The sequence below is a fragment of the Peromyscus eremicus genome, chromosome 16_21 (assembly GCF_949786415.1).
Source record: "Peromyscus eremicus chromosome 16_21, PerEre_H2_v1, whole genome shotgun sequence".
NCBI lineage: Eukaryota > Metazoa > Chordata > Mammalia > Rodentia > Cricetidae > Peromyscus > Peromyscus eremicus.
This window is the reverse complement of record NC_081432.1, coordinates 38,712,844-38,737,695: the sequence shown is the minus strand read 5'-3', so window position 1 is coordinate 38,737,695 and position 24,852 is coordinate 38,712,844. Positions and strand designations below refer to the sequence as shown.

The 24,852-nt window shown below is 51.1% G+C and overlaps 3 protein-coding genes across 8 annotated transcripts in view; 2 read left to right on the top strand and 1 right to left on the bottom strand.

Annotated features, from left to right (window-relative positions):
- Arhgef4 (Rho guanine nucleotide exchange factor 4) overlaps window positions 1-19,490 on the top strand; it is a 46,285-nt gene extending 26,795 nt beyond the window's left edge. The window contains exons 3-11 of the mRNA XM_059244046.1: window positions 11,633-11,812; window positions 12,715-12,894; window positions 13,045-13,224; window positions 13,731-13,963; window positions 14,324-14,453; window positions 16,263-16,394; window positions 16,952-17,195; window positions 17,803-17,880; window positions 18,414-19,490. Coding sequence (XP_059100029.1) covers window positions 11,633-11,812; window positions 12,715-12,894; window positions 13,045-13,224; window positions 13,731-13,963; window positions 14,324-14,453; window positions 16,263-16,394; window positions 16,952-17,195; window positions 17,803-17,880; window positions 18,414-18,565 — 1,509 coding nt within the window. The 3' untranslated portion in view covers window positions 18,566-19,490. The remainder of the gene's footprint in view (window positions 1-11,632; window positions 11,813-12,714; window positions 12,895-13,044; window positions 13,225-13,730; window positions 13,964-14,323; window positions 14,454-16,262; window positions 16,395-16,951; window positions 17,196-17,802; window positions 17,881-18,413) is intronic.
- Window positions 8,409-8,579, top strand: Smim39 (small integral membrane protein 39). Its single transcript, XM_059244054.1, has one exon. The coding sequence runs from the start codon at window positions 8,409-8,411 to the stop codon at window positions 8,577-8,579; it is 171 nt and encodes a 56-aa protein (XP_059100037.1).
- A 514-nt stretch (window positions 19,491-20,004) lies between the features above and the next one.
- Fam168b (family with sequence similarity 168 member B) overlaps window positions 20,005-24,852 on the bottom strand; it is a 37,596-nt gene continuing 32,748 nt past the window's right edge. For all 6 annotated transcript variants that reach the window (XM_059244047.1, XM_059244053.1, XM_059244050.1 and 3 more), the window contains one exon: window positions 20,005-24,295. The gene's annotated coding sequence lies outside the window, so the exon portion shown is untranslated. The remainder of the gene's footprint in view (window positions 24,296-24,852) is intronic.

Sequence of the window (24,852 nt, the reverse complement as noted above, 5' to 3'; positions counted from 1 at the left end):
GACTGAGCTATCACCCTGCCCCTCTATTAAGCTATTCTGTGGGGTGGGAGGGGTGGGGGGCTCACAGGCACCTATGAATTTATACCCACACATGCAGATACCACCAGCTCAGGATCTGCCTGTTTGGGCCCCTGCAATACTAGGGTTAGAGATGTATGTATGTAGTCATGCCTGGCTTTTTACGTGGTGCTGAGGATTCGAATTCAGGTCCCCATTCTTAATTGAATGCACCAGGGCTACTCCACTGTGCTACAAAGTTCTGGAGGCTGTTCCTCCTATCCAGCTGCCCTACACACACACACACACACACACACACACACACACACACACACACACACACACTAGCCAGCTGTTAACTAATATTTTTTAAGACAGAGCTTTTGAAGCTTTGGATCTCCATTAAATGGTCGCACACGCTCCCGAAGAGTTTTCGTTAGCAGATGATTCGCAGTCGGCTGTGAGATCTGTGAGTGGATGGCAAGTAGACCTGTCACTGGTGAGGGGACAAAGACACAGCTCCAGCTGTCACCCTCAGCAGCCTGAGGTGTCCCCCTCATCTTTTAGGGACCTTAGCTCAAGCCAAACCTAGATTCGTGGCTCCAACACAGGAAGGAATTTCAGGCCTAGGCAGTTGGAAGCCGAGTCCAGAAATATTTTAATATAAACTGAAGTGTGGGTGCTGAGGGGGAAAGAGGGATGTTCAGTCAGAAAGATACACATAACCAAGTGTGGGCGTGACCTCCTCAAGGGAAACTCACCACTAATGCCTTTGCTTTAGCTGTATGTACTATTTTGGTGGTCCTCGAGTGGCATCGTAAAAGGTTGCTAAGGAACCTTTTTTCCTCTTCCTTTTCTCTTTTTTTTTTTTTTTTCTTTCTTGTTTTTTGATAAATGGGATTTAGTGGCTCTGGAGATATGATGGATTATATTATAACCACATATAATTACATATATATATATATATATATATATATATATATATACATCCAATATAATTATAATATATATATATATCCAATATAATTATAAGGTGAAATCAGGATCCACTAGGGTTGCACATTGGGTTGAGACCCTCTCCTTTCTCTGTAAATCTGGTGAGAGTCCTAGAAAATTGCAGGTTTGTAGGTGAGACGGAAGAACGGTTATAAGCAGTTGTTAATTGTGATGGGAATGTTGCCCCCTCAGAGACAAGAGGCTTCAAGCTGATTCCCGGGTGAGGGGCTCCTCTCCTTTCTCATGTCCCTGTCATCTGCCTATCCTGCCTTAGACCTCTCTGAAAGCAGTGTTGGGTGTGGTGCTGTCTTCACACGTAAAACCGAGTAGTGGGGTTCGTGGCAGGTGGCCTCTTCTCAGAGGCCCAGGTCTAGATAGTGACTGTTCCCTTTGTAATACTTCTACATTGCTGTGGCCTGCCAGAGCATCTGCATGGTGGAAAGACTTATTCCAGCTCTGGGGTGAGAAGATGTGGTCCACCATGGTGCAGACCACATGGTGGCTGGAGGGAGTTCATCCGTGGTGGGGCAGCAGCTTCTCCCATGACACCATCCAGGACACCGAGGGCCTGGCTGGAAGCAGGGTCCGGCTAATCTCTTGAAAGTCCACTGCAATGACCCACCTCTGAAAACCATGTCTTCTCACCCCAGGTTTCTAAAACTTCCCTAAACAGTGTCAGCAGCCTGGGATGTGAGCCTATGAGGGGCATTTCACATTTGAACCACATCCCTTTTTTCCCTATTTTATATTTTTTGTTTTTGTTTGGTGATGCTGAAGGTTGAAGCCCAGGCCTTGCTCATGTGAGGTAACCTTGTACCACTAAGCTATACCCCAGTACTCTAATAATGATTTAAAAGAGTCACTCACCAATGCTGGATGCAGAGCATGGGAAATGACCCAGTTGGTCACATGTTTACCTTACAAACATGAGAACCTGAGTCTGATACATGGAACCCATGTGAAAAAGCTGGGTATAGTGGTATGAGCAGAGACAGGCAGAGATGTAGATCCCTGAGGTTCACTGGCCAGCCAGCCTAGCCTAGTTGGCAAGCTCCAGGCCAGTGAGAGGCTTTATCTTAAAAAAAAAAAAAAAAAAAAGGTATCCAGCTCTTAAGAACACACCGGAGGTTGTGCTCTGACCTGCACACACACACCACACACAACCATACACACACGTGCTTTTTCACTGGCACATGCACACAAGTACATCTGGTTATGTACATATTCACACACATATTATTGGTGATAACACCCAATGCAAAATCTGTGAAACAGAGAAAAACACATGCAAATAAGTAAAAATTTCGAATTAAACAAGTAAGTCTGTGTGCATGCGTGGGGAAGGGGTCTTGGAGGATTGAACCAAGGGCCTTGGGAATGCTAAGTACATGCTATATCACAAAGCTATATATACTCTAGTCCCCCAGTGTTTCTCTGTAACTGACCCTCATGAACACTTTTGATGGCGTGTTCTCATCCTTCCTCACCTTGGGCTCAGAGCCAGGAAGGGGATCCCAGGTACCCTGTGTGTATGGTATGGAGCATGGAGTCAGCAACCAAATGTTGATTTCCTTCTCTCTGATATAAGATGACCAGGAAGCGGCATGGGGACAGACCAGAAATATGACCATAACTTGCTGTGGCCGGTTCTAAGTAGATCTCAATAATGACAACCATAGTGCAAGACCCAGAGAAGCCCAGATCTCTCAGGAGGCCCTGCGCCCAGGCTCCCTCATGCTCCTGACATGCTACATGGCTGGGTTTCTTGTGTTTTATAGCTACACATTTCCTTCCCAGGGTGAAACTGTAGAAAGGTACATCTTGAGTTTTTGAGCTCTTCATCTCTAGACAAGGACTTCAGGCACAGAACTCCGGTTAAGGAAACTCCAGAGCCAGGACAGGTGAGCCACGAGGCAGTGCAGGTGATGTGCAGAGGGCCCAGTGAGCCAGCATAGGTGGTGTGCATGTGGGAAAGGCCTTTGAGGATAGGACCGGTGGTGTCCTGAGGAGTTCTGTAAGTGCCAACTGCACTCCTTAAAATAGTTCACTTCTTTGTTGGCTCAAGGTCTTCCAGGGGACAGCCAGTCAGGGATGGGAGCTTCTTTCCAGTGATGCAGTGGGCTGTGCAGGGAAAAGGTTGCGTTCTTACTTGGGTACATTCTCCACAATGCTTACCTCAGTGGAACCACCAGTACTTCTAGATCCTAATGGAAAAAGCAAGAAGCGGGTCTTATAGAGACAGCAGAAGGGCAAGTGAGGCATGAAGTATGTCCCCCAGATTTCAGGGACAAAGCCCAACTAATTGTGGCTCTGGGGATACAGTCAAGAAAGATCGTGTGCTTTCTGGCCTGCAGAAGGCATCAAGTAGACTCTTACCAGAGGCTCGGAAGAGGGGTAGGGGGTGATTGCTGGTGATAGGTTAGCTCCTTTTCCTTCCTGGGGGTAGCCTCTTCCCACCCCTTGGGCATTGTCTGCAACTGTAGGGACCCAGCAGGAAGCTCTGCTGGGGGTTAACCTGAACTTTATCCTTGAACATTGTTGGCGCGGGGGGTGTCAGAGGAAAGTCATCCTCGGTGATTTTTTGGGCTGCCATAGATCACACACTCACTTGTGTTTTCTAAGACATGGGTGTCATGTTCTAGATTGTGAACCTCTCATGTTCATGCCGCCATTAGGAGAAAAAAAGGACTTGTCAATTTCTTTAAGATTTTTAGAAAGCATTTTAAGGAGGTGTCTGTGTCTGTGTCTGGCCAGCTATACAAGGAAAGGCCAGAAGAGGACATCAGATTCCCTGGAGCTACAGTTATAGGTGGTTAAAAGGCACCAACAGTGGATACTAGGAATCTAACCTGGGTCCTCTTCAAGAACGGTAGGTGTTCTTAACTACTGAGCCATCTCTAAAGCCCCTAGACTTCTCAAGTTTTTACAGGGGGGAATCCAAATCCTCAAGCCAAGAGAGTGGTTGAAAAATGAGGATCAGAGAGGCAATTTGCATTCTGGGTACCCAGGGAGTGACTTCATTGCTTACTCACACGTGTGTACATCGTGGGTATAGTGTAGGTTTGTGTATGTTGAACATATATGTCACATGTGGCCTGTGCACTTGCTGTATGTCAGGCAGTGTGCCTGCCCTAGCATGCAGATGTGTAGAAGGCACAGTCCAATCCTTCTGCAAAGGGCTGACCATGCAGGAGTGGGCTGTGTATATGATACCTGTCTTTTTGTGTGCCCTGAAGAACATGAGAAGGTGGTGCAGGGTCTTATTCTTTCTGTATTCCTTGCACATACTTGCTCCTGGCCCCTTGGGACTGTCCAACATCTGCAGGATGAATCAGCAAATGAAGCAGTTAATTGTCCTCAGTTCCTGTAAGCGTCTCTCTTCCTAACAGCATTGTCCTGCATAGAGCCTTCTCCAGATGCCTGTGACTTGGGTCTGGGCATGCCTGTGCTTCCTATCCTGCCCAACTATGCTAGGCTTCACTGTGATGCCTGCTGCCTGGTCTGAGTCTATGCTCAGCACAAGGATTTTTCCAAACTGGCAAGAGTAGGAAGTGTCTCTCTGTGGATCTTTATATGTCCCTCCCTTTCCATGACCACCCAGCATGGCTTCATCTCCACCGTGTTTCAGTTCTACTGGCGTGTGCAATGATCTTGGGAGAGGTGAATGAGGAACCTAAGGTCTCCTATAAACCCCTTACCACCCATGCATGGCAGCCTGTACCCTCTGGGTCAGGCCATGGCCGAAACTTCCTCTTAGCTCCAGCTGCACCCCACACAGAGGAGAACATTGGGATGCCAGGGTTCCCTTTGTTACATGTGCACATAGCTGCTTGGATCCTTCAATTCTAGGGTGGAAGCAGAGTACAGATGACTTGTAGGTCATCCTGCCAGAAACCCAAACTAGAAGGCAGACAGACACTAGAGAAGAGCCATAGAATGTGCCATCCGAACTTAAAATGTAAACAAGAGTGCTGTCCACCATGAGATCAACACAGCAGTGAGAAGCAGAATTGTCCCCGGACACTGTGTCTCCCAAGGGTGCTCGGCGTCTCTCCCCCTGGCACTGTGTGGCACATGTGAGGGTACTGCAGGACCCATGGCCACCTCACTATGCAGTCAGCTGACATCTGGCTCCAAGTGTCTCTGTCTTCCCCTGGCTCCTGTGATGACAGACACAGTGGGCCTGGCCTAGTTCTCACACTCCCTAGCCTGAAGGAGGAGCTTAATACCTGTTGGTGCCTCATTGTCTTGTGATCACCCTTGTTGGTTGGGTAACCAACCGCCTCAGGAGCTCCCTGAGACAGGGAAGGATCAGCTGTAAGTCCCCTCAGACCCCTGCTGCCCTGTGAACCCAGAGCTGTAAAGCCAGATGGTGGTCACACTTCCAAAGCAGCTCCTGCCTCTCCATTATTACCCCAAAATAATAGAACTGGGGGCTCAGCCTCCCCCACCTCAGACATCTGTGTCTCCCTTCCCCTTTCTTGTTAGTCTTGCCACCTTGGCACACCAGCCTAGGGGCCTGAACTCTTATCATCAAGCTGTTTTATTGTTTGGGGTCATGAAACACACAGAGAAGAGCTGTAGCCACTGTTATCCCAGACATATCCTGAGCCCTTGGTGTTCAAAAAGCCAAGAATACCTGGGTAGGGTGGTATCCCCACTTAGTTCCCAACCCAGCCCAAATCCAAGGGCCTTTTGTCCTATTCCATGCTTCTGGGTGATTCTGCTCCTATCATGAGGTGAAGGTCATGCCCACAGCTGGGGTTGGGCCTCTTTGGATCTAACAAAGCAGGTGGACAGAGTTCTGCTCTGAGACTTTACCCAAGGATCTGAGGTGAGCAAACATGTACTCACTGCAGATGGAGTACTGAGAACAAAACAAAGAAACCCAAGTCTAGCTTAGTAAATCAGTGAGTGTACTGGGGTTACACACAGGAGCATAGTTGACTCAAAAGCAGGTGCATCGCTGAAAGGCCCAGCATGTGTGATGACTCCCAAGAAAGCTGTATCCCTGAAGCTCTCTGCAGGACTTGTGGGCAGCTCAATTGGTCAGAGAGTCTCCCTAGTGATTCTTATTACTTATGTAACCCTGGGCCTTGTGAATCTTGTATGTTTTAGGAACTTTTTGAGAACTATGAGTTGTATGCTTACCGAGTTTTCTAAATTGTTTACCTTCTGAGTCCTGAAGAACTTCCTTCAAAGATGGAATGTAGCTGAAGAGTTTTCTCTCCAGCTCCCGCCAACCCCGCCAGTCCCGGAGCCCACTTATAAAATAAACACACAGACTCTTATATTATTTAAACTATTTGGCCTAATGGCTCAGGCTTCTAGCTTTCTAGTTCTTCTATCTTAAATTAACTCATTTTTATTAATCTATAAGTTGCCACATGGCTCGTGGCTTACCGGTACCTTACATCTTGCTCGTCATGGCGACGGCTGGCAGGTCTCTCCCTTCCCTTCCTGTTTCCTCAATTCTGCTCTCTGTTAGTCCCACCTATACTTCCTGTCTGGCTATTGGTCAATCAGTGTTTTATTTCTATAGAGCAATATCCACAACAATGGAATGTTTTATTTCAATGTCATAGACCCCACCGTGCTTCAGCCTGTTGTGCTAAGGTGCCTAAGGATGCAGAGAATACCTCCTCTCTATGTAAACACAAGTGCACAATAAAACATTGGGACAAGTCATAGATTCCCAGCCTCACTCCATTAGAGGGCAGGTCCCCAGCCTTACAGGAAACTTAGGAATGGAATGGCAGTGACCTTTGGGTGTCTTCTAATGTTCCCCTATATTAGTTTTCTATTGCTGTGATAAAACACCATGACTGAGGCAATTTACTGAGTTTATTTGAACTTATAGTTCTATGGGCTAATAGTCCATTATGCCAGGGAATTACAGCAGCAGGTGGCAGACATGGCGGCAAGGACAGCTGAGAGCTCACATCTCCAACTGTAAGCAGGAAGCATAGAGAGCACAATGGTGCAAATGTTTGCACTCTCAGAGCCCACCTCTAGTGACATTATTCCTCCAACAAGGACACAACTCCTAAGCTTCCTATAAGAGTGCCTTCAGATGGGGATTAAGTATTCACATGCTCCAAGACAATGGGGGGACATCTTATTCAAACCACCATGTTCCCTAGACCCTTTGATGAACAGGGGAACAAACCTGGTACCCAAGATTTTCTACAGATCTGAGTAGATGCAGTACCCCAGATAGATGGTTGAAGATGAGCCTGCAGTGCAAGAAGGCAGACTGCCCCCTTCAAATCCACACACATACACACAAGTACACGCACAGATAACCCACACATGTACCCACAGACGTGTCCTTCCTCACAGATACACATGTATGCACATTACACATAGGAGCACATGTTTACACACCTAGGCTCTTCAGCAGGGTGGTCACAGGTACTAGATCTGAATATATGGTCACCTACACATGAACACCATGCTTCTCTGCTGTGTGTTCATCCTACTAAACTACAATCGGTCTCAGAGGACATGCTGGGAAGACAGACCTCTGCCCATTTGAGGTTGTGGGTTCTGTTTGATTCTGCCTGTGAGAAAGACAGCTGCATGTCCAAAGGCTCCAAATCCCGTTCTGGTGGTTGAGGTTGATCAGTCAGGCCCAGGTTCAAATCCTACCCCCCACCGCCCTGTGTTGCTGGGTGATTGTGTGACAACCAATTATCAGATGTTACAGAGGCAGAATTACTTTACTCATCTGTGAAGTGAATGCCGGGGTGTCGAGACAGCCTTATTAGAATTAAGAACCCTTGGTCCTCTGGGGAGTTGCCTCAGAGAGGACAGTACTTGTCTAGCAAGCGTGAAGCCCTGCACTTGATCCCCAGAATGACATAAACCAAGCATGGTGGTTCATACCGGTAATCCTCCCTCTGAGGATTAGGCAGATCAGAATTTGAAGGTCACCAATGTAAGATAAATGTATTTAAAACCAGCCTGGACTATATGGCAAAACTGAACTCCTAGCCCACCCCTCCCCACAGCAACCTTGCCAAGCATTTCGGCTCGCTGGAGAATCCTTGGGTCGGCTAGGTCCCCAGGCACCCCCCAGGACTCCCATGGCTATCTGTGAACACTGTGTGGATATTAGAATCTTCTGACCTCTTCCAGGGAAGCGCCCAGGGCAGATCATAACGCATCTCAGAGCCGCAGCAACCCCGTTATTCGACTTTTAACAGGTCCCCTCCCACCCCCACCCCCCACCCCCTCTGCAGCTCCTTCGCCTTGCTCCCACGAAAGCCCTAGATGCCGGCTCACTCCTGCAAACTGTGAGGGAGGAGCCTGGCGGGTGAGTGCCCGCAGCTCCGCCTCCTTTCCAACGCCTCCGGCTCCAGCCCGGAGCTGGGATCTCCCGGCGTTAGGAGCCCGGAGGTAGGCCGGGCGTGATGGCCAGGCCCCCGCAGCCCCGGCGTGGCCCCGCAACCCCCGGCGGTGCCCTACGCGCCCTGCTGCGCTGCAACCTGCCCCCGGGCGCCCAGCGCGTGGTGGTCTCGGCTGTGCTGGCGCTGCTGGTCCTCATCAACGCCGTGCTGATATTCCTCCTGGCCTTCCGCTGAGCCGAGCGCGCCTGGCACTGCAGGGGACCCGCGCAGGGTGAGTGGCACCTTCCAGCCGCTGTCACCGCAGGAACGCAGAGGGGAGGACTCCCCCCCCCCCCCCGCCCCTGCCATGTGCTCACTGTCCAGTCCGGTCTGGGGGTGCCCCCGAGGATGCCACAGTGAGGGTAACTGAGGGGCGTGGTGGCACACGTGCCCAAATAGGCCTTTTTTTAAAAAAATCAGTTTTCGAGGCTGGGGAGGAGGGGGTGGGGCAACATGGCGGGTCTCTAACTGAAGATGTGGAGGAGCTGTGACCTGCTAGCGGGGGCTGTCTGGAATGGGTGTGCGTGGCACCGCAGGGCATGTATTGTGTGGGGCTGCAGGGGGCCTGTAGAGAATATCTGGGCTCCTCTGCAGGTGATACCTGCGTTTTTGGTTATTTTAGGCCTTAAAAAGTGCCAGTCAGTCTCCTAGGGCTGCTGTCTGACTTGGAGCAGCCAGCCGCTCTGAACACACCCTCCCACCACATCCGGTGTTCAGGGCCAGCTTGGAGGGAAGGTGCCACCACCCCGCACCGGAGAAGAATACAGGAGGGAGTAGGAGGGTGATATGACAAAGGAGGTAATGGTCCACAGGGGTCCGTTTGAGTCACAGCCTGGCGGCCTTACCCTCCCTTAGAGCCAGTCAGAATCAGAGGCTCGGGGATTCTGCCCCTCCCCCTGGCTTATCTTAGTCTTGAACTTACCTGGGCTTTGGCACAAGCCCCACCTGCCCCCAGATGTCCCTCCACGTCAGAGGCAGCCAGCCAGCCTCTGCCTCCTCCTGCCAGGCGGAAGCCACCTGGAATCCTGTCCTCCGAGGCAGCTGGAGTGTGGGATTTAGGAGCAGGTGGGGCCCGGAGAGGGGCTCTGCAGAGAAATAAACCTAGCTGAAGCTGGGGTTGGCCTCTGATACTCTATGAAATGCTCCCCTCCTGGAGCCACATTTTGTTTTGCCAGTGACGTGAAAATGGTTGAATTCAGAGCTGGAGCTTGTTAGAGCCTTCCATTTGTGATACCCACGAAGGGGAGATTCTGGTTGCCGGGGTCCTGATGGGAGACCCAAGGAGCTCCGAGGATCTGCTGGGAAACACGGCAGCGTGTTTATCGGGTGCTTTCTGTGTTTGGCAGCAACGTCGAGGTCCCACACCTCCTTCCCACTCCACAGGCCTCCACGTGACCGGGCGGGGCCATTGTGGGACTTGTCCCTAACGCTACCCAGGACCCTTGTCTCTGAAAAGCCCTGCCTCTTTGTCCCATACCCTGAATAGCTGTCCCAGCCACAGTGAAGGACCCACAGGGTCAACCCAGACTGTAGAATAAAAAGGCAAGGGTGGTCAGTGCCATGGAGAGGGACCTCCCTCCCTCCCTCCCTCTCTCCCTCCCTCCCTTCCTCCCTCTCTCCCTTCTCTCTCTTTCCTTCCTCCCTCCCTTCCTTCTTCTCAATGCTCATTTGAGGGAATCCAGGGACAGAGGGGGCGATGTTGACTGTGTGGGTTACCTCCCCAAATCTGTGGCCTGAATTACAGACCCCAGGTCAGGCACATTCCCCTGTTCTTTTTCACTGAATTCCACCTCTTCTTGCCCCATGCATCCTTCAGGGCTTCACATGACAGCCCACTGCAGAAGGTGTGCTGGCTCCTGGCCTGCAGCAGACTGGCTCCTCCTGTGGCCTTGCCGAGTCCTCCTGCCTCATACCAGATGTGTGCCAGCCAGACTTATCTGCAGAGAGTCATTGTTACAGAGACAATGAGCCCAGAGGTTGGAGGTCTGCTGTCCCCCAGGAACAACCCAGAGCTCTGTGCTGAGATCCTTGTGTGACTTTGGGCACAGAGAGCTCTAGGACAATGTCTGGCACTGGGGAAGAGATGTCGCTCATTTTCCTGGGAAACACTCCTTTTTCCTGGACTGATTCAAGGACTCAGATATGGAAGTATCCAGGGAGGCCGAAGGAGCGTGCACAGGGTATAGAGCAGCTGAGAGGCAGGACTGGATTGTAAGGGGACCTGCTTGGAGGTGTACCAGCTAGTTCTCTGTTGGGCTAGCCAGGAAGGAGGCTGTAAGCATCCCCTACCCCACCGTCTGCTGCCCTAAGCCATCAGAGCCATAAAGCAGAAAACAGCCTTCAAAACAGAAAAGCAGGAGCCGTGGATGGAGGATAGAACTCCAACCATTAGGGCCACCTGGAAGGGGCCAGGGGCAGACCACACAGTGGAGAGAGGAGCCTCACAAGTCAGTCATCTAGGCAGAAAGATGCCAGTACATAGAGCTATCAGCAGATAGAACGTGCCAGAGGCTTTACCTGCCAGAGTCAGCAGCTATGATAATTGTCTGTTTCTTCTCCAGCCTGGGAAAGAAAGGGAGGGAGTGGAGTGATTAAAACAGACCTCTGGGGCTCAGGATCTAAAGTCTGAGAACCGCCCCTCAGCTGGTATGGGTGTCTGAGCTATAAGGAGCCCTGGTGTCATGTGACTACTTCTTCAAGGGTTTTGGGGGGGGAAAAAAAAAACTCACAACAAATATGACCCAGCTGCTGTGATGGGCACTGCCATGGGTAAAACAGTACTGTTACTTGGGTGACCTCACAGGCCAGGCAAGTCCATAAGAACCTGCAGAGGGAGCAAGTCCTCTCTCTTAAATGGCTGCCTAGGAGACAGCTGCCTATCAGGTAGCGGCTGCCAATTGCCATATTCCAGCACATGCCCCGGCCCCACCCAGTCCAGCCTCTCATTGTAAGGCACTGAGGCTGAAGCCAGACTCCACAGCTGAAGAAAGTATGGCTGAACAGGGAAGGACCCATGTGACAGTCAATCTCATCTTGTGTTCAAGTTCACTTCAGGCGCTCTCGCTGAGCTTGGACAATCTAGACACACCCAGGACACAGCGCTGCCCCAGAAGAGCTGCTGGCCTGGAGGGAAACTCCATTAGTTTCTCTGTAAAGCAGGCCAGGATCCCTGCTTCCAGGGCTGCTGGGTAGAGGCAGGGTATGACAGTCTTGCCTCACCGACTCACTTGCCTTGGCTCTCTCTACAGCTCATCAGTGATGGCAGTGTGGTGTGTGCTGAAGCCCTGTGGGACCATGTCACCATGGACGACCAGGAACTGGGCTTCAAAGCTGGGGATGTCATCGAAGTGATGGATGCCACCAACAGAGAATGGTGGTGGGGCCGAGTCGCAGATGGCGAGGGGTGGTTCCCTGCCAGCTTTGTACGGGTATGGATCCAGTCTGTGCTTTTCCCAAGCTTTGGAAGACTCTTGGCTCTGCTCAGAAGTCTAAGCCCCAAACAGCTCTGCAGTCCCAGGCATGGAGCATGGACCCACTTTCTCTTCGCTCTGCTGTTATTTGGTGCCTCAGACTGGGTGGGAGGAGGGGGTCAGAACGGTGACACAGACATTCTGCTCAGTCCCCCACTCCCAGGCCTTTGCTCCACAGCCCTCTGGGGCCAGAGAGAAGAGCAGGTCAGAAGTGTTAAGACTATGATGCTTTAAGATACCACCACTTCAAACAACCAATGCCTTCTACCCATAACTGTCGTGTTCATTGGGGTATTGGAGAACACGCAACATACACACAGCCCTAAGAGATAGAAACCTGGGAGGAGGCATAGACAGTGAAATCATACCCAAGAGAGCAGATGACACAGTTCCAACCTTAGGCTGCATCTGGTCACCAGAGGACAGTTGGTGTAGACTCCCAAAGGACCGCAGAGGGAGGGAATTCCTAGGTACTCAAGAACTCCTCCTGTGCAGACCCCCACCCTTTCCTAAACTTAACAGGCTAATGATCTAGCAAGGCCTCTACCTAGGCACCGGAATCCCTGTGCCTAGAGCCCTGGGATGAGTAGGTCTGGTTCAGGAATTCCTAGCGTTTGCTCCAATCCCTGCTGAGAACAAAGTCTACTAGAGGAATGAATTTGACAACAGCTGTGGTCATCCAACCCTCTATCCCCTACCCTGGCCTTGTGCCTAGGAGGTAGTTGCAGGGACATTACAGACAAGCCCTTGGACCTGTGTGTCCTGTGGGAGCTACTGACCTCTGCTCTGGATGACCTGGAGCAGAGAGCTCAGAGACCGACTGGAGGATGGATGGCACTAACCAGCTTTGCATTGTCCAGCTGCGGGTGAACCAGGATGAGCCCGCGGACAACTATGAGGCCCCGCGGGCCGGGGCTGGAGAGGCCGATGACAACGTTCCAGAGGCCCAGAGCTGCAAGGACCAGATGCGTACCAATGTCATCAACGAGATCCTCAGCACTGAGAGAGACTACATCAAGCACCTTCGGGACATCTGCGAGGTGAGGAGGGCAGGGAGGGCTTGCTTGGAGAGGTGAGGGCTGATAGGATGGGTGGGGTCGGGTGGTGAAGTGGGCTGGTGAGGAGGGCGTGGCATGTGGAAGAATAGACAGGTGGGTCCCTGGAGAGCTTGGCCCCGCCCCATCCTGCAGGGCTATGTCCGCCAGTGCCGTAAGCGTGAGGATATGTTCAGTGAAGAGCAGTTGCGCACCATCTTCGGGAATATCGAGGACATCTACCGTTGCCAGAAGGCGTTTGTGAAGGCTTTGGAGCAGAAATTCAACACAGAGAGGCCACACCTGAGCGAGCTGGGTGCCTGCTTTCTGGAACACGTGAGTGTGCCTGGACCCATTCTGCCCCCCACCCCGACCCCGATGTCTTTATACATGGCTCCCTTGCTTTATCTCTTCCCAGAATTTTCCACACCAGGTTCACAGATAAAAGCTGCTAGTCTCACTGGGCAGAGCCTGTCCTGTCCTATACTGAAGCAGCCAAGGGAGTCTTTCCACCTTCCAAGGCCTTACTTGCTTAGCCTTGATAACCCTTCCTGATTAGCACCGCTGATTTCATTAAAAGATAATAAAATAAAAACAGATGCATAATCAGAATATCTCCTGGAAGCCCTGTTGGGAAAGCTGAGTGGCTCCAGCGATAGGCAGGCACGCATCACAGGTTTTTCCCATCCCTGGAATGACAGCCCATAGCTTGTACCCAGCCAAGTTGGTAGAACCAGTCCCTAAAACAAATGCAGAGGTTCCTGTCCCTCTCACTCCATGGCTGTGGCCTGTCGCCTGGGGAAACAGGAGACAACCACCCTGACCTTCCGCTGTGCCCCCAGCAAGCCGACTTCCAGATCTATTCTGAGTACTGCAACAACCACCCCAACGCCTGTGTGGAGCTCTCCCGGCTCACCAAGCTCAGCAAGTACGTGTACTTCTTCGAGGCCTGTCGGCTGCTGCAAAGAATGATTGACATTTCCCTGGATGGCTTTCTGCTGACCCCAGTGCAGAAGATCTGCAAGTATCCCCTCCAGTTGGCGGAGCTGCTCAAGTACACGCACCCCCAGCACAGGTAGAGAGGGTACAAGGTGGTGAGGGGGAGCTGCCTGGGACTCTGCATGCGGTCAGCCAGCCAATTGAGTATTTATAGTGTGGGTACCATTTGCAGAATACTGGGTACTGCTGTGGGCATTGGACATAGCTTAGGGTAAAGCAAGCCCATCACCCTGAGCTATATTGGAGTAGGGGAGGATAGACATCAGTGGAGTATTATTAATCTGTGCTTACCTGCCGGTTAGGGAGGAGAGAGACTATGTGCTTGATGGGGTGAGACTGTGGCCAAGGGACACAGCCCAGAGAGAGGTGGCAACTTCACATGGAGGGTTCTCTCTGCTCTCCAGCTCGCTGCACACTTCTGTCTGTTCTGCCCCAGGGACTTTAAGAACGTTGAAGCTGCCTTGCATGCCATGAAGAACGTGGCCCAGCTCATCAATGAACGGAAGCGGAGACTTGAAAATATCGACAAGATTGCTCAGTGGCAGAGCTCCATAGAGGACTGGGAGGTGAGGGCCCCAGTGCCCAGAAAATGCTGTGGGGTCCTTGCTTGAAAACTGTTCCTGTCCAGAAGGGAACAGAAGCAGGGAGTCACGGCACTCCCAGGAGCTGGTGGAAGACAGGTTCTCTTGCATTGGGCCTTTCTTGGGTGGTGCCTCCACCTTGGCACCTAATGGTCTCCTTCCTGTGTGCACTTCCACACACCTTCTAGCCATCGCCAGCCTAGGGGCAGCCCTAACCCAAGGAACTATGTTTCTAAGACATCTTGGTCTGTTTCTCTGCCCTCAGGGACAGGCTGGACTGCTAAGTTTTAGATACCTTCTGGAACTTTCAACAGTTGAGTTCAGAGCCAATGGTAGGACTAGAAATGGATCTTCCCATGTCAAGGCTTTGTCAGGTTTTCTGGGTTGCTCATTCCCATGTGTCTGCCAGTCTTGCCTTCTAAAGCAACAAGTAAACTCATGACTAAACATTCCTGCTCCTTAGTGGCATGGGCATAGGAAGACTCTGTCCCTCTGCACCCAGCAACCGGCCACCTCTACTTCCTACCCCTATGGAGCCATGGTATATTATACCATGCCAGCTGTCAGGAGAAGAAACTAAGTGAAAGCATGCCGGAATAAGCCACAGGAAAGTAGAGTCTTAGGCCCTCCCCTTACACTGAATCCGAACCCTTGGGTCAGGGAGCAGGACAATGCAGCAGACTGGTTCTGAGCCCATGCTTGGCCAAGGACTGGAAAGCACAGTCATCTCCAAATGGACAGCTGCAGCAGCTCCAGACTGCCAATTTCAGGTCCTAAATACACTTAGCTGCAGGGGCAAGTTCCTGCCAAGGCTGTTTTTTCTCTAAAGCAGCACTGTCCATTCAAAAGACAATGTGAGCCCTGGCTACTAGAAAGTACAGAATTCTAGACATCTTCCAAAAGGGGGGGAAAAAGTGGGGTTGGGGTGACGGCTCAGGTGGTTAAGTGCCTGCCGTGTGTGCAAGCAGGAGGACCCGAATTCTGGTCCCCGGCACCCACATAAAGAGCCAGGTGTGGTGACACACCTCTGTCCCAGTCCTAGATGCTTAGAGACAGGAGGATCCCAACCCAACTGCATTTACGAATTCGGTGAAGGATCTTGTCTGAGCAAGTAAGGTGGAGATGGGTTGGTGAGGCGGTTTAGCAGGTCAGGGTGCCTGCTGCCAAAGCTGATAACTTGTGTCCAGTGTCCAGGTCCCACGTGGTGGAAAGGGAGGCTCCTGCAAGGTGTCCTCTGACCGCCCACACACTTGCTGTGGCATGCGTGCATCCACCCCCTCCCCCCCCCCCACAATAAATAAATGTAATAAAGGTTTTAAAAAAGGATGGAAAGCGACTAAGACACCTGGTGTTGACCTCTGGCCCCCACACTCATCCATAAGCACACATGTGAACGCAGACATACACAACACACACAAAATGAAAAAGTGAAACAGACTTTAATATTTTATTTAGCTCAGTATAGCTGAATCTGTTTTACATGGTTTCATACTCTTTGAAATCGTTGTGTACTTTAGAGTGACATATCAAATTCTCAGAGCTTAACAGCCCCAGGAGGCCAACGGCTACAGTGAAGTTCTACTCTACAGGATGGGTCAAATCTGCCTTTATTCACCTCCCACAGCCTCCCCTCCAAGGCCCAAAGGACTGCTTCGGGCTTGAAGAGTGTTGGCCCTCTTACCTTGGCCTGGCACAGTTCAGGCTACAGTGGGAAGTCTCACCAACCACAGAGGCGGGAAGTAGAGCCCAAGGTCGGTTGCACTTACCTCACGGCTCTCCTTGGGGTCCACTCAGGGGGAAGATCTCCTGGTCAGGAGCTCGGAACTCATCTACTCGGGGGAGTTGACCCGTGTTACACAGCCTCAAGCCAAGAGTCAGCAGAGAATGTTTTTTCTCTTTGACCGTCAGCTCATCTACTGTAAAAAGGTATCCAAACCACCCTGCCTTGCCAGACCAGTCTCATATAGTAGAGCAGTAAGGGCCGGGGCTCTCGTCTGGAAGCCAAGGGCCTGGCAGTCTATCCTGGCCATTTCGTGTCTCCAGGAGCCCCAGCCTGGCCCTTAGGACTGGCTCTCGGTAGGGAGCCCAGGGACACCGGGTGGCTGTTGGAACAGTGTGCTGTTGAAAACACCCTCCATCCTGACCTGGTCCCTGCCTGCTCCTCAGACCATGTCTCCCCCTGCAAGCCTCCGCTTCTGTCTCATGTGTTCTCTGATCCCAGCAGCCTCTAGCCTCTTTATTGCTAGCTTTTGCTTCCTTCAAACCGTGGCACAATGGCCCTATGCACGGAGCCTTCCCTGTTCTCTCTGCTCTCCCATACCACGTGGGCCGCTGCTTTCATTTCTGAGGCTTTCTGCCTGCCCATCCATGTGCACCTCAAAGGCAAGACTGTCCGGTCAGCCTGTGGCTGGGGGTGGGAGTGGGCATGACCAGGTGGCCATGCAGGCTGCTGGGCAGCCAAGGCTCAGAGCAGCATCTGGTAGGACCTGCTCCGCCGGGACGTGCTGTACTACAAGGGCCGCCTGGACATGGATGACCTGGAGGTGGTGGATGTGGAAGATGGGAAGGACCGTGACCTGCATGTGAGCGTCAAGAATGCCTTCCGTCTGTACTGTGGTGCCACGGGCGACAGCCACTTACTGTGTGCCAGGAAACCAGAACAGAAGCAGCGCTGGCTGAAGGCCTTTGCCAGGGAGAGGGAGCAGGTGCGGCTGGACCAGGAGACAGGTGGGAAACCCTACTGGGCCTTGCCTAGCCTATGGGGCCCACCTACCAGGTGGTCAGGGCCAACTTGAGAATGAGATCACACCTAGCGCTGGGTGAGGCTGCAGGAACCTCTTGGCATAGGCTCTGCTGTGCCTAGCCCTCTAGCAGAAATGCCCCTTCCTCTGTGGTCAGCCTCACTGACTGGGTCTGATAAAAGTGCTTCACTCTTATGTGCCCATCTGTTGAGACCAAGGGAAGCCCCTTTCCGGCCAGCTCAAGTCCTGGGAGAACACAGGGGTGGGTCCTACAGAATCCTCTCCCATCCTTTCCTGTTCCTAGGTCCCCAGCTTCATGCTTTGGTTTGGGAAGGAGCCTCCACGGCAGTATAAAGAAGCTAGATTGAGAAATGGGAAGGGGGCACAGGGTCAAGGTGAGAAACGAAGTGGTGGGCTGGCTGGCAAGACAGGGTGGCTGAGCAGGTGAGGAGACAGTCCCTGCCATGCCACTGTCTAAAGTGGGACAGGAATGAGGCACCAGGAAGACAGGACCTGGACCAGGAAGCCCTCCAAGGAGGCACGTGGGCAGTTGAGGAAGACAAGGCGGGATCTCACGTGTGCCCTTCCCCCAGGCTTCTCCATCACTGAGCTGCAGAGGAAGCAGGCCATGCTGAACGCCAGCAAGCAGCAGGCCACAGGGAAGCCTAAAGGTAAATGGGGAACCATCCTGCTCCTTGGGCAGCTCCAGCCTCGATTACATTTCCTTCTGATTTCAAAAGCAATGCCAGCTAGCCATCTGGATCCTTGGGAGATGTCCGCTGCCCTTTAAAGGTGTATGTTTCCAAAGGTGATATAAGGGCTATAGATTTGGGAGTTGTTGGTCCGTACAGTTTTTGCTTGACGCCTCTGACCTCCTAGTGGCACCAGGAGTTACAGTGATCCATTTCCCAGGCTGCCGATAGGCACATCACAGCTGCCTGGGAGGGAGCCATCTCTCCATCTCCACAGATGGAGGCGGACATCTCACACCTTGGACAGTGGCCCTGGCCAGCCCTCAGGCCGCAGTAGGCCAGGATCAGGCCAGCAGCTCTTGATAACTTGGGTCCTGTGGGTTGTGGCTAGCCCCCTGGGAAGCAGACCCTGTGTGGCAAACTACCCCGTGAAGGAAGGGTCTGCAACAGAACCCACAGATGAAACCCTCTGTCTAATACCTTGTGACCCCCTGCTGTCTCTCCCTGCCCAGCTGTTGGCAGGCCAGGGTACCTGACCCGCCACAAGCATCCATCCTTGCCTGCCAGCCGGCCCCAGCAGCAGGTGTTGGTGCTAGCAGAGCCCAGGCGGAAGCCATCTAACTTCTGGCACAGCATCAGCCGACTGGCACCCTTCCGAAAGTGAGCCAGCACCTACTGGACAACCTGACGGCACTCTGTGGACCCAGCCTTCCCTCAAGGCCTACTCCATCAGGCCTCCTACCGGTTTCGGAAACTGGAAGTGAACAGGTACGGCAGCAGAGCTGTACGAAGTCTGGGCTCCGCCTCTGGCCTCTTCCCCACCGCTGACTAAGTGTTGCACGGGTACCAGCCTCTGCCTATACTCTGGACCTGCACAGGGCCTCCACCAATGGCAAGCCTGCAAGTCACAGCTCAGAACCACCGGCCAGGCTGTGCAAACAAGGCTCATTTGCTCCGGACGTTCTTTGGAAAGCTTATCCGCACTCCTGTTTTCGGTGGGCAGGAGACCAAAGTCCATGGCCATGAGCCACCTGCCAAAGCAGGTGTGTCGCCCTCTGCTATTCCTCCTTTCAGGCCCCCAGCCCACTTGCAACTTCAGAGGTCAGGAACCAGGAATTCTGCACTCCTAACTACCCATAGCTGTCCTTAGGCCTCCTGGCTCCTCTAGACACTGCTGGCTGCCAGACACCCTCTTTGTGACATGTGCAATGAGAAAAAAAAACAAAAGCAAAAACGTACAGTCAACTGTGTGCCTGGTTCCAGGTTAGTGACAGTCCCCTATGGCTGGGGTGGCTGCACACATACCCAGTCCCTGTTCATTACGATTTTGTCATGTTGTTTCTCTAACAATGGAGAATCGGGAGAATTGTTAATGACACAGAAAGATTGCCTTACCCTAGTGAGTGTGAGAAGCCATAAGGACTGAATTCTGTGGCCTAGCATGGACTGACTCCTCGTGGGGCACACAGCCAGGCCTGCATGTAGTGCAGAGCCCATAGGATTCAGAAGCATGGTCAGTTACTCTTGCACTGTACCTTCTTTAATCCAGAAACCACATTTAATTTCATAAAGAAACTTAAGAAAAGTAACCTGGCTGCTGGTCAATTGTTGGCGTATGTGTGAATTTCCTCTTTCATGTGCTGGCCCGTCCCTCCTGGGGCTGGTACCCTGCCTCTCCCTCAGCTACTCCGTTCTCAGCCTAGGGAAGTGTTGCTCCCTAGGATACAGCCGCAAGGCTCCTGGTAGAGGTGGCCTAAGGTGGCTAGGCTCACTGTTACAGAAGCCTGAAGGAAGGGGGAGGAAAGCAAGTGAGGGAGCCATGGATGGTGGTAGGCACAGACTCCCTCCCGCCTCCCAGAGGATACAGGTAATTAACATGTGAGCTAAGGGATGGGCTCTGTGTTATTTCTGGGTCTCAGCATCCCCCTTACTAAACTGAGGGACACAGGAGGCTTATGAGGAGCTACGTAAGCCTACACCTACACCACCTTGGAGGACCCTCTCCAGCCTCACCCCAACCCCTAGAACTCCCCTGCCTGGGAGAAGTGGCAGCATGTGCCTGTCATGCCATCACCTCTGACAAAACTCACATGAAAACAATCAGAATATGCAACACAAGTCAATCTTTATTGAAAACTGCAGTATTAATACATAACAATTCCTGTTACAATAAACGTGCTTTTAAGGATTTTAAATCTGAGCTCATCTACTCATCAGATTGCATAAAAAATTAAAACAGTATGAATTTACATTTAATTGAACTGGCTCGGGATGGACAGTCTGCCCATTCCTATTGTATTGACACGTAAGTTCAATGAAGAGGCAAGGGATGCCTTTAACACTGGAAGACAATGCTGACTTAAGCATAAAAAAAGTACCAAGAAAACAGTGTAAAAAAGAGTATTTAAAAATAAAAGTTTAAAAAAAGAAGAACCTTTTCTGTTCAGTCACAGCCTAACAGGCTCCTTGGGGCCTCCAGCTGCCACAATAACCCTGCTGGGAGCCAGTCCCCAGTGTGACCTAAACTGGTCTATTATACTGCCAACAGTCTGCACCAGACCCACCCACTGCCCTTCCCTGGGAGCTGCCTGCTATACCAATCAGGTCCTCACCTCTCATGTACAACTACTGTGGTCCCTAGACAGAAAAGCTGCTACTTCCATCCCATGATTCTAGTAAGATTTATTCCACAGGTTTTCTGTTCTTCAAATGAAGAGGGGGTAGGGAAGAAAGGAATCCTCTAAGACACGGGGAATTATTTGAACTGTTCCTACAGAAAGCACATTATCCTTTCTGGGTAGCTATCAATCCATCAACGTAGAAGACTGGGCAGGATGAGCAACTCAGGAAACACACAAACCTGGGAGGTGCGCTGGACAGGAGCGTCGGCTCTGCACGCCACTGCTCGGCCAGCTGCACTCCTGCCCTCCAGCAACCCTCAGAAAGCACCAGAGCAAAGGACCAGCAGCTGCCACAGTTGCCAGTGCGCCCTAGGAGGTCCTGTGCATCCAGCAGAGGTATACCACAAGTACAGAAGTCAGCTGCGGAATGAGAGGCGGCGGCCCAGTCAGTAATGCTGTACTCCAATATTCAGAAAGGAGAGCTGAGGAAATGGGAGCAGCCCCAACGGTTAAGGCTTATGCCTGCCAGCCTCTCTCAAGCACAGGCCCTCACACAAAGGCCCAAGTGAGAGGCCAGTGAGCTCAAACCTCCCCAAAGAGTTTCCACTGTAGCATGCCCCCAAGAAACACCCAGTCTGTTCCTCCAGCCTCCTATCACCGCAGGCTAACATAAGCAGATGCAATAGACACTGGTGCCCGGCAGAGGGAAGGTGGGCACTCAGTAGCCAGTGCAGAACTGAGGACCTCCCTCCTGCCAGGAATACCGCCTCTGCAACAAGCACAAGCTGCTCTCCAGTATGCTAACTGTAGGCTAACAGCCACTCAGTGGGTCTTCCAAGGAAGACCACAAGATGGGAGACAGAAGTTCTGAAGCGCACTTCTTCCGTGTAGCCCGTTACCTAACTAGCCCACTCCTGATGGTGGCCCTACTTCTCCGGGAGCTCGCAGGTTCCTTAACACTCAACAACTCTACCCAACTTTAAACTGCAAACAGCAGCAGCAGCAGAGGAAGAAAGATCCCTATCCTCAGGGGAGGCAGCAGAGAATAAACTTAAAAAATTATATATCTATCCTTAACAATGATGTCAAGTTCAGATATCAGGCCCTTTGCCTGCCAGTATTACCTTCTAAAAGAATTCAGCTGAAGGACTCTAGTTGGGAATGTTAAGCACATAAAAAGCACACTTTCTTGGAATGTTCCTCAATGTTTTGGGGATAACTATGCAGTTGTGTAACAGAATACTGACCCGAGTTCTGTTCCTTAATTTTACTGAAACTGAATGCTGTTGAAATCACCACCTGTGACAGTTTCTTCTTTTCACCTGATAGATGAGATCTTTCACCAGCAAATTCCACAGCTGATGTCCTAATGGTTTCAAGACAGAAAAGACTTCCACACAGATACGTTGTATAGTACAGAAGTATCTGATAGTCACTCAATTCAATTTGAAAGAAAAGGAATGATGTGTTAACAGTTACAGGGCAGGTGTGTGAAGCTGATGTAATCAGCAGGAGGGGATGCCACCCCACTCTTCTTTCTCCTGAGAACTCAGGGCCCGTGGAAACACACACTGTGTGCAGCTGCAAGCAGACCCAAAGACTTGATAACTTCCTGTCGTAAGCGAACAACTCTACCTTTTAGAGGCAGGGAGACAGGTATGTTTAGTTGGGAGTGTGTGAGGGTACTTTTTCAAACACATGCAAAAATCACGGGTACATTTGTTCCACTGATCTGTGATTATTCACTTGGAAAAACTACCTTCTGTCTGTTGGGTCCAGGGGAAACCTTGGATCCAGCCACATCGCAAACCATCCACAAGGGTGGGAATCCCAACATGAAGTACAGGTATAAGTTGTGTGCCTACAGCAAATGTTTCTGTCTCTGTGCACTGTGTGCTTTCTTGACACACACACACACACACACACACACACACACACACACACACACGGTTAAGTGCTCATGAGGCGATTAAACACACTCATCCATAAACATTCTATGTTCATGGACATTAGGAATGAGAACTCTTCTGTTTACACTGATCCATGCAGAAATTTTCCAAAACTTCTTAAAAAATAAAATGCTAAAAACAAATTATGAAGAGCACTACTATAAAAATAAGGTTTCCAAAGGCTCACTGTTCAGATGACCCACCCTCTAGCCAAGTTGATGGCTAATGAGGCAACCTCCATACCAACATGGAAGCCCTGACCTAGCTGTCAGAGACAAGCACCCTTCCAACCAAAACCCCAGCACTTCAATGGGGAAAAAACAAAACACACCCCCACTTGACAGACTCCAGAGTGGTCCTCATGCCTTGCCCTTCTGACCCTCACTGAACAGAAACTCTCACAGATTCAAGTTGGGCATATACAGGCAAAAAGAACCTTCTTGATTTCTTATGTACATACTCAGATTACACACTCAAAAATCTCTCCCACAACAGATCCGGACAGGCAAGCACAGTCCAAAACTGTCTGGCCCTTTCCACTCTCCACATGAGCTCGGTGCCGAGTGCCGTTAGCCACACAAAAAGATGGCAAAAGAGGCTCACAGGACATTTATGCAGGCTTTCTAGGCCCCACTCCAGCTAGACAGAGGACAGGTCATCATCAGGTGAATGATCCTGGGACAAGCTACATTACTTCTACATTTTTAGACATAATCACAGCCCTGCTTCTCTACAAGAAACACGAGGAACTAACTTAAAAATATACTTATTCCCTTTTAACCAGTCTTAAATATACAACATTCTCCACAGCACACAGCTGAAGTCTCTGCCCTTCTTTGTGGGGTGAATACAGCAGTGCCTATGTGTTTTTAGCAGACTCAATTATTTCTCCAGGGGAAAGAAAGGGATGATTCCCTAAGTGAAATAGAGCAAAAGACACCTCAGTGTGGCTGCTCCTCTCTGACGTCTTCCCTCCTGGGAAGACAGTTTAGTTCTGCACTGGACTTTCCCAACAGATACCCAAACATTGTCCTGCAGACACACAGTGGAAATTCAGATGGCAGAGACCCTGCTCTATTGACACAAAGACTGCCCTTCACCCCAGCTGTACCGGCCACCCAGCGCTCCTATTTCCTGACAGGCTTCCGGTACATCCCTGCTCCTCAGACCACACGTCAGCTGAAATGAAGAGGGGACCTACTATACCTGCTGCTGCTCTGGTGCCACCACAGACTCACACTCTCCCAGTCCCTGCAGCTCCCTCCAGGTTCGTCAGTGCCAAAAAGAAAACAGGTCGCTGAAAACTACAAGTCTGTGTCCCTAGCTGGCAACCCTCATCACCCCAAGAATCCCCTCCAGTACTCGATGCTTCTTGAGGACATTCACGTGCACACGTGTGACTGGGAGACTCGCACACATTACAACAGCGCCTGAGTGACACAGGCTGTGAACAGGGTCCAGTCCTTTGGATTTTGCATATGATGGTTTTGCATCAGTCACTGCAGGTAGATTGAGCAAGCTTTGTTTCTGTGTTTGTTTTATAAACATGCATTCAACTAGATAGGATTAGAATAGAGTGATACTCCCTTTTTATCATTACGGTTAGCTACAAAATGTGCCAGGCAGTCCACAAAACAGGATTTGCTTTAAAACCAACCCCCAGAGTTAGTTGGAGACTAGCGAGCTGGGGCCTTCTGGGCTGGGCCGCAGTCGTGTTTAGCTAAGTGTCGAGAGCATTAAGAAGAAAGTCCTGGTTGGAGGCACAAGGCCTGCAGCACCAGCTGTGGAACTCAATGAAGTGACTGCACAGCTCCATCCTCAAACCTGGGAAAGAATGACAGACAGTCAGACAGGCACCTCTGCTTCAACAACTCCAGAGGGCAGCATAGCCAGAACTGCTGCCCCTGGTTCCCCCTACCTTACAGACACACCTTGTGCCCTATGCCCCCATTGTTAACTGGAACCCTACAAACTGCAGCAAACACAAGGGTGATACATGCTCATTACAGAAGCAGCAAGATGCAGTGTGAACAGCTTAACACACAATGGCTTCCTTCCTCTGCTTTGGGACATCCCACTAAGAATAAAAACAGAAAGCTCTGCACTGTCCCCATGTAAAGAGCGGGTGCGCCTTTCTCTTAGTGCTTAGCAAGAGGGAATCTCAATTGAGGGCCTGTCGTGTCAGGCTGGCCCGTGCACATGTCTGTGTGGCATTTTCTTGATTGCTAATTAATGAGGTCTGGTCTGGAGGTTGATCCCTGGGCTGGTGAGCTAAGATGTATAAGGAAGGTAGCGGAGCAGGTCGGTAAGCAGTCATCCTCCATGGTCTGTGCTTCAGTTCCTGCCTCGGATTCCCATTACGGTGGACTGTAACAGTAAGC

Coding starts and splice junctions, on each gene's coding strand:
- Smim39 (XM_059244054.1), top strand. CDS start 8,409: ATGGCCAGGCCCCCGCAGCCCCGGCGTGGCCCCGCAACCCCCGGCGGT.